The 8,926-nt window shown below is 37.1% G+C and overlaps 2 protein-coding genes across 2 annotated transcripts; one reads left to right on the forward strand and one right to left on the reverse strand.

The window, feature by feature from the left end:
• Positions 1-105: 105 nt before the first annotated feature.
• Positions 106-5,076, forward strand: ppp2r3c (protein phosphatase 2, regulatory subunit B'', gamma). Its single transcript, XM_030126644.1, has 13 exons — positions 106-272; positions 439-563; positions 925-1,029; positions 1,155-1,267; positions 1,983-2,080; positions 2,651-2,721; positions 2,807-2,939; positions 3,096-3,151; positions 3,324-3,399; positions 3,672-3,808; positions 4,106-4,243; positions 4,328-4,387; positions 4,480-5,076. The coding sequence occupies exons 1-13, from the start codon at positions 206-208 to the stop codon at positions 4,672-4,674; spliced, it is 1,374 nt and encodes a 457-aa protein (XP_029982504.1). The 5' UTR covers positions 106-205; the 3' UTR covers positions 4,675-5,076.
• Positions 5,077-5,090: 14 nt separating this feature from the next.
• fam177a1 (family with sequence similarity 177 member A1) lies at positions 5,091-8,148 on the reverse strand. The gene is made up of 5 exons (XM_030126647.1): positions 8,030-8,148; positions 7,498-7,668; positions 6,632-6,698; positions 6,442-6,539; positions 5,091-6,294 (listed from the first exon to the last, which is right to left on the reverse strand). The coding sequence occupies exons 1-5, from the start codon at positions 8,096-8,098 to the stop codon at positions 6,085-6,087; spliced, it is 615 nt and encodes a 204-aa protein (XP_029982507.1). The 5' UTR covers positions 8,099-8,148; the 3' UTR covers positions 5,091-6,084.
• Positions 8,149-8,926: the final 778 nt, after the last annotated feature.

Below are 8,926 nucleotides of genomic sequence, written 5' to 3' on the forward strand. Positions count from 1 at the left end.
AACATTGGGTTTTTTTCAGTACGCACGAGGTGTACAAATTCATGCTTTTATTTTGAAGAAGAGAAAAACCGGATGTAGCTTGCTACCTTGCCGTTGTTCCCGTTTTCTTAGTTTAAGCTAGCTGTTGTATGAAAGTCTATACTGTTTTGGGCAGTCAGTATTATAGGTTATTGCGATGAAATATTAAAATCACATTAAATCAAACATGGAAAAAGATGAACAGCTTCACTGGTCGGATATACTGAAAAGAAGGTTAGAAAACTCCAGAAAAGGTGAGGAATAACGTAAACTAGCTAACTAAACTAGTATTGGCTAACTTTTGGACAAGTCTTCATAAACATTACCATTAGACTTCTTAAACTCTCATATCTAATATATCTGATATGTAATCTGTAATATCCTTTTTATTTTGTTCGCCGTGTCATTGTTTCTTTATAGATGAAAGAAGCGAGGAGGAAAAGAAAGCTGAGGAAACGGAACTCTTCACCAAATATTACACTGAGTGGAAGGGAGGAGACGATAAAGACAAGTCCTACAAGAAAATCCCGCGATTTTACTACAGGGTAAAGTTACATTGTGTTTGATCAAGCAGTTAAAGTGTTTTTATTTATATAATGTCTGTAGAGGGGTTTAAATGACACGGAGGAGGTTTGGAGATCAAGCAGAAGTACTGTTACACTGTGAAAACCCTTCAATACTTGTACAAGTCACATTCAAAACCTCAATGAAGTAAAAATATAGAATGGCGTGATCTTCAAAATGCACTAAAAGCATGAAAGTAAAAGTACTCCTATCACTAAAAGATTGCATTGGAAAGAACAGTTTTATTATTTACATACAGTAGTTGGTATCGCTATGATTACATCCTGACAGTCTACATAGTAGCCTCTGTTTGAGAAATATAATATTTGTAACATGGTGTAGCTGCCAGCAGAGGATGAAGTACTGCTCCAGAAGCTGAGAGAGGAATCCAGAGCTGTGTTCCTCCAGAGGAAGAGTCGAGAACTGCTGGATAATGAAGAGCTGCAGGTGAAGCACACAAATTAGTTACTCATGCAAGATTTGTAATCTACTGGAAAGAACTCATGTACAATGTAATTGTTGTGGCTGATTTTCACCGCTTGGTATTATCTTGTGTGTGTGTCTGTCTGTAGAACCTGTGGTTTCTGCTTGATAAGCATCAAGTACCTCCGGTGACAGGAGAGGAAGCCATGATTAGTTATGAGGCCTACTTACAAGTAGGAGAGAAGGCTGGACCCAAGGGTAGGTAAGTAAAGGAAAATGCAGGTGGACATACACTAAACAAGAAAAGCACTCAGAGAGCGTAAACCTCTGCCAAGGCAGATCAGTGGGCTCCCGTGCCCCCCCACCCCTGATCACCACCAAAATTTAATCATTTCTTCCTTGTGCCAGTATCAACATTTCCTGAAAATTTCATGAAATCCGTCCTTAACTTTTTCAGTTATCTTGCTAACAAACAAACAAACACGCACGCAAACACACAAAGCAAAACTATCACAATACCTCCTGGTGGAGGTAATAACCAGCAACTCTGTAACTTATGTGTTCTGTTTACTTACATGGGTATAAATACTATACTAGCAAGTTTTTTAGAGTATATACTAACGTTAATGTCAATCTGGTTACTAACCTGCCTGTTTTGTTTTGTCTGCTTTATGTCTTGTGCTGTACACAAAGCTGCTGAATACTTGAATTTCCCTAAAGTATCTATCTATCTATCTATCTATCTATCTATCTATCTATCTATCTATCTATCTATCTATCTATCTATCTATCTATCTATCTATCTATCTATCTATCTATCTATCTATCCATACAGACATACATATATACATACATGCATATAAATATATAAACATACATACATAGAGGAAGTAAAGCATTATGGCTGTGGAAAAAACAGATTATTGTGTGGGCTGTGATCTTCCTCACTTTTGTCTTCTCTTCTGTCTGTTCCACAGAAAGTTTTTTACAGCCAGAGTGTATGCCAAGCTGCTCCACAATGACCCCTACGGCAGAATCTCCATCATGCAGTTCTTTAACTATGTCATGAGGAAAGGTCTGGACCTTCATTTTTAGTTTTGCTTCTACTTAAGTTGTCTACACATGTGAGTTGATGTGTATGTATGGTATTTTTAAATAGGCATGGTCAAGGTCAAGGTTACTTTATTTATACCCGTAGGTAGATTTGTTTTGCAGTCTAGGTGATTGCCTTGGCATTACAACAACACTTACATTGAACATGCAAGACAGGCACTTGATCACGCTTACAGACAGGACAAAAAAACAGGACAAAACAAAAAACAAAACAAAAAGTGCTCAGTGTTCCACCATTCATCGGTATAGCAGCATGGATAAGTAAATAAAATAGGTGAGATCAAATAAATAAAAACAAGATGCAATAAAACACAATAAAAACCATAAATTTAAAGGCATAAATTGAAAAAGATTCAGGTATTTGGGACAGCTCCACTGATATTCATCTGTTGTACTACAAAACAGATGTCATTCTCATCTCCAAAATGTAATATTTGATTGTCATTACCTCAAAGCCTTGTTAATATCCCTGATTAGATGAATTATGGTGAATATCTAGTCAGTGTGTCTCTCTGTTAATGTGTGCTTCTAGTCTGGCTGCATCAGACCCGGATCGGTCTGAGTCTGTATGATGTAGCAGGACAGGGCTACCTCAGAGAGTCGGTAAGCATTTCTCCCGTTTGTCATAATAATTGGCAGAATTGTTATATGCAATGATAATGTAATAGAAACTCATCATACTCTGCAGGATTTGGAGAACTACATCCTGGAGCTAATCCCCACCCTGCCTCAGCTGGATGGACTGGAGAAGTCATTTTATTCTTTCTATGTTTGCACTGCTGTTCGGAAGTTTTTTTTCTTCCTCGACCCACTCCGAACTGGTGAGGGTGAACCATGTGATCCAATATATCTCAAAAATTGCACTTAAAATATTACAACACATGATAAAATAGCTTTTCACCACCACTGTTAACCACTCACTATCTAGTACGACTCAGTATGTGTAGTATATGTTTTTATTTTTTGTGTTTTTTCAGGAAAGATTAAAATCCAGGATATCTTGGCCTGCAGTTTTCTGGATGACTTACTAGAGGTAAAATAAGGTCATGACTCAAACAAAACTAGAAAAAATAGAACAGGGTCACAGATATTTTTAAAGTGACAAATACAGGACTGTCATCATCTTCCTGTAATAGCTAAAACAGCCAAAATGACAAGACCCTGTGTGTGTCTCTCTCTCTTTTTCATTTGCTCTGTGTTGTTAGTTGAGAGATGAGGACTTGTCTAAAGAAAGTCAGGAGTCCAACTGGTTCTCAGCCCCCTCAGCGCTCCGGGTCTATGGTGAGAAAATATTGACTTTGGGACCATACAGTGCCGCTCCATTTTAGCATTGTGTGTTATTTTGGGTTTTTTATTATCAGTATAATATAATAGCATCGTCTTGTGGCAGTCTGTGATATTTGCTGATTTTGGTAAAAGTAATGTGTAATTTTTTAAAAATTAACTCTGTCTGAATGATAACTAAACTTGAGTATCATTAAGTAATCAGTATTTGCAGGTTTGAACTGTATCTGTGTGAGCATTCAGTCACTTGTATCATGTTGTGTCTACAGGTCAATACCTGAACCTGGATAAGGACCACAATGGCATGTTGAGCAAAGAGGAGCTTTCACGCTATGGCACAGCCACTCTCACCTCAGTCTTTTTGGACAGAGTGTTTCAGGAGTGTCTCACCTATGACGGAGAAATGGTACGGCAAACTTCACCATATTCTGGACCTTTATTACAGCAAAAAAGATACTTCCTTAGTTGTTTTACTTTGTCGTATTGAAATCTCCCATGTTTTCATTTGGGTTGAGGCTTTTCTTTTTTCAGTTTTTGCTTGTCTCCATGTTAATGTTCAACTTAAATTTCCCTCATAAAGTTAATCTTCAGCTGCACAGTGTGTTCTCTCTGGGTCACTAAAACAAACATTTGAATTTCTCAAAATACAGCATGTTTGTATTAATCAGCCAAAGTTTATTTTCTTCCTCTGTCTATCTTCCAGGACTATAAAACCTATTTAGACTTTGTATTGGCCTTGGAGAACAGGAAGGAGCCAGCGGCATTACAGTACATTTTTAAACTTTTGGACATGGAGAACCAAGGATACCTCAACGTCTTCTCTCTCAACTATTTCTTCAGGGTATCAGCTGTGCACTCCCTTATACAAACACATTAATGGGTTTAAATGAAATCACTAAATTTCTCATGATGTTGTTGTGTTCAGGCCATTCAGGAGCAAATGAAACTCCATGGTCAGGAGCCTGTCTCCTTCCAAGATGTCAAGGTAAATTTAAACACAGACACAACACTGCCAATAAGAAACATTAAACTTATTTAAGTGTAAAGCAGTGACCGTTATGTTCCATGTCTCCTCAGGATGAGATCTTTGACATGGTGAAGCCTAAAGACCCCTACAAGATCACATTGCAGGATTTGGTGAATAGTTGCCAGGGCGACACCGTTACAAGCATCCTGATAGACCTCAATGGATTCTGGACTTATGAGAATCGGGAAGTGCTGGTTGCCAACGACAGCACCAGCAGCAATACTGGTGACCTCGATGACACGTGAATGGAGTGTCAATGAGTTTTTTTTCCAGCTTCCTCATTGACGGGACTGAACTTTTTCTGGTGACTCAGGTTCTAAGTTAAAGATCTACATAGTGACAAACAGAAGGAAATGACTGAACACCAGATGATGTGGGTGGAAGAATCAAAGACGGCTACTGTGTTTTTGTATTGACAGACCTTTAATTTTGGTTCAGACCTATTTGTAAAAAAAATCATCCCTTTTCATTTTCTCTTGGTCATTGGCTCTTTTTCCACTTGTAATTTAAATCACTTTTACAGAGAAATGAAAAAAACACTAAAGCCAGCCATTTCAATGTTTCAAGGTTTTACTAACACATAAAATAAGTATGTACAGATTCCTGTGAATTTAAGAGGTCAGTTAAATTAAAAGATCTGCTCATGTTGTCCTGTGTTTTCTTCACTCTGGAAAAATATGATTAATATCCTTCATAAACCAATACAGTGACTTAATGAGAAATGTACATTTAAACATCTGATATGTTGATACATATATTTCAAATACAATTATCTCGTATTTGAATAGTGTTATCTGAAATGGATTATTTGGAGAAGACGTGCATGTAATTTTTGGCAAATCAGAAGGCTTGTACTCTGCACTTGCTGCGATGGCGCCTGTTCCACATCATCATATCAGTGGATAATTATTAAGAAGCTTATGACAGCTCAGTCTCAGCCCACGCAGCAAGCATTCCCACAAGGACACTTAAAGGTTGAACCCTAAACCTACACAGCAAGGATACAATTCTTATATAATGTAAGGGCCACTATCTTCACCAGTATAGACACTGATAAACTGGAGTGCTACATTGAGTTTATTACTTACTCTACAACAGCTAAGAAAAAATTTTGAGGTTATGTACACAAGTCGAGTTAATAAATCTCACTACAATACGCAACTGCACAGGAAATCATCAACTGCTCATCTTTATAGATTATTGTTTTAAGGCTTCACTTGGTAAAACTTGTATGGTTTGTATTGCATAAATTCAGTAGGAGGACCAGCATTTACAGATATGGTGCTGCTAAACCCAAGGATGTGGACATCTTGTATTTGCCCCAGATTTTGTAACCATTGATATTTAAATTCTATAAAGATGCTGACATTTTTCTTACTTTTTCAGCTGATCAATTGAAAATTAATCGAGTCCAGTTGTAATGATTAGTCTACAGTTAACTGATACTTCCCAGTTTCACATAAGAATACATGTACACACAAACATGTACGTTCACAGATGTGGCTGATTCAGCCACTCCTCAGCCCTTTTTAAAATTTAAACTTACTACTCTTACAAAAAGTAGAAAAATAACAATATTATTAAACTATACAACTAAATAAATGAAGCTTTCCCCCACTGACAGAGAAGTCTGACTTGTTGCACATGTTAACGTTTTATGAGGGTAGAGGTGAAGGGACTCTGTCTGGAACGTTCAGAGTAGATTCAGGCTCAACCTCGAAGCTAACATTTACAAACGTCGCTTCTGGCTGCTCCACAGTAGCAGAGTAAGGATCTGAGGGATCACTCTGTGCACCTCGCTGCTGCTCTGCAAACCGACGCTCTGCCTCCTCAGCCAGTCTGTTCTCCTCCTCTTCCTCCTCCTCCTGCAAGAACACCGGTTTATATAACATTTAATAATGTGTGTTTGCAGGCTAATGTTAATTTTTTTGCGCTGGCGTGTGCATAAATATTCGTAAGGTGAGCTTGTGCTTATATTTACATAAGACACTGTATCTGTGTATGTGCCCTACCTCTTTCTTGATGCGATAGTACTCATCGATAGCATACTGGTATTTGGGAGTAGTGATGCCAAATAGAGAGGCCAGTCTCTCTCCCATGTAGTCACACACTGCAGAAAGGGGACACAAAATGTGCATAACTCCAAATATTTCAGCAAGGAATGATATCACAGTATGTCCAAGGTTTACTATAAAATAATACCTGTGATTGTGTTAGTGGCCATCCTCCACATGTGAAACCAGAAATAAGGACCCCATGTCAGTTTGGACTGAAAAATATAAGCAAGAGAAGAAAACATGCAAGACAATTAAAGACAAGAATGAAAATTTAATATACTGTTACAGTGGCATTCATAGTACTTGATCATGTGCACAGAATAATCTATATCTATGCTTTTTAATTAGTCGACATATTATAGGGGCTTTGATGTCTTTCATTAATATTATGTAACCATTATATAACAAATGGAAGGTGACAATTAGAAATAAGTACCTGTACTCTAGTATTGTACTTCAGTACAGATATCTTGTGTGTTGCTTTTCAAGTTTCCATTCCACTGAAAAATGACAGATCCCCTGTTTGAGTGTTTAGAATATTCTCCTCCTTCTTAAGTTAAATAAACTCTTTGAAAACCCCCTTGGATTAAACAGACTTGCATTCTTACTTAACCGAAAACAGGGATGTTTTACAGAGCTTCCCAGAAGTTGACTTTTTAGAAATATGTTGTTTGTACATGACAGCAATTCTATAAACATATGATGGTCTGAAAGAATATGACATATTACTATACATTTATCTACTCCACAGAATATAATGCAGTTCAACATTTAGCATCCACAGCAGTAAAATACATTATGCAATTAATTCTGCAGTGAAAAACCGACATGGACCACTTCACTGCACATTGATTGTTTCTTTATACTTTGAACATATTTTACTCAATGTTTAAATACTTGTGGTATTGAGTGTGGTACTAGTAGCTTTCTCTGAGTAAAGGATCTGAATACTTCTCACAAGAGGCATTGTTTCAGTATCTATGACATCCTGATTAAGTTTTTATGTTTTACCGGATCCACAGTCTTCACTTCCTTCTGTAAAGGCTCCTCTTCCTCCTCTTCATCAGTGCTATACTCCTCCATGGTCTCACCACTGGCAAAGAAGATGGTCCTGCGGGGTACCTTCACCCTCCCCTGACTCCCAGTGTCTCCCATTTCCAGGTCAGTGGACGCTCCAGGACTCTGGGGACAGTTCAAAATACATGATACTTGAACATGATATCACTATATTAACTAGTAACGTCGCTTAAAGTGTGTTGGGGCTTGTGTTAACTTGAAGTGCCACTCTATCAATGTGACAAAACTTATTTTTTTCAATGTAGTTTAACTTGTATTACCTTATCAACAGTGGAATTAAACATAATAAAAGCAAGTTTCTGTCCCTCTGTTGACAGTTTTAGTTATCTAAGACAGTATAAACAAATGAGCTACTTTGTGGTTGTTGACTACTAGCCATTTGGCTAAGGAAGTATTTTGCTTATAATCTACAAGTTTTGTGTTATCATGTCTACAAATGATAATCAAAACGAAAGTCGTGACTAACCTTTTCCACCTCCATAGTTGGTCCCAACGACACGTTTACAGTGGTCAAAAACAACGACAAATCTGCCATCTCCTCACTTCTTCCATATAACTACGGTCATCAATGGTTCCAGGTATGACTTCCGCTAAAACAACTCATCATTTCCTGTTTAGTTATTCAAAATAAAAGCTTTGACCTGTCCGAAAACGTGCTAACTGAAGTGTTGTGTTTAGTCAGTTGTCACTGAAGTCAGACAACAGGATAACTAGTGTAAGCAGAGGTGGGTAATCCCAGCTCCTTAGAGTAAAAGTCCTGCCATGTATTGGTTCTATCTGTTCACTTAACACAGGTGATTCCACTAATTATCCCGCTTACCTGGATGAGGAGTTGTACTCATCAAAATGGGCTGGTTCAGTGAGAGGCTGGAACCAATACATGGCAGGAATTTTTACTATGGAGCTGGGATTACCCACCTCTGAGAGTAAGTTACACATTTTTCTTTTTACTATTAGAGTCATATGTTTCATTTCGGTGTGAGTGGGTTACAATTTGTTTTGCTTTTTTTTTTTTAAATCCAGATGACTCAAAAAAACAAGGAAAAACTCTTTGGTATATTATTAATATTATTAATAAGTAGGTGCAGTGAACTGTCCCGATCACTAATAGTCCACCAGTCATTAAAATCTGCTCCAAATATTTTGTTGAATTCTATTTTAGTTCAAATGTTGATGTAACTTAAACATGATTTATATATATATATATATATATATATATATATATATATATATATATATATATATATATATATATATATATATATATATAAATTATTATTATTATTATTATTATTATTGCTGCAAACAGTCCAGTTCTGGTGTGTGGGGGGGGGTGGTGGTAACAGAGGTTCGTTAAAGTGTA

This window comes from Sphaeramia orbicularis, chromosome 22 (assembly GCF_902148855.1).
Source record: "Sphaeramia orbicularis chromosome 22, fSphaOr1.1, whole genome shotgun sequence".
Lineage (NCBI taxonomy): Eukaryota > Metazoa > Chordata > Actinopteri > Kurtiformes > Apogonidae > Sphaeramia > Sphaeramia orbicularis.

Excerpts from the sequence above, each read along its gene's own strand:
- fam177a1 (XM_030126647.1), bottom strand. The coding sequence starts at position 8,098 with ATGGCAGATTTGTCGTTGTTTTTGACCACTGTAAACGTGTCGTTGGGA. Across the intron at positions 6,699-7,497 it reads AAGTGAAGACTGTGGATCCG|TCCAAACTGACATGGGGTCC; the intron begins GTAAAACATAAA and ends TATATTTTTCAG. Across the intron at positions 6,540-6,631 it reads GGCCACTAACACAATCACAG|TGTGTGACTACATGGGAGAG; the intron begins GTATTATTTTAT and ends CCCTTTCTGCAG.
- ppp2r3c (XM_030126644.1), top strand. The coding sequence starts at position 206 with ATGGAAAAAGATGAACAGCTTCACTGGTCGGATATACTGAAAAGAAGG. Across the intron at positions 1,030-1,154 it reads TGGATAATGAAGAGCTGCAG|AACCTGTGGTTTCTGCTTGA; the intron begins GTGAAGCACACA and ends GTCTGTCTGTAG. Across the intron at positions 3,152-3,323 it reads TTCTGGATGACTTACTAGAG|TTGAGAGATGAGGACTTGTC; the intron begins GTAAAATAAGGT and ends CTGTGTTGTTAG.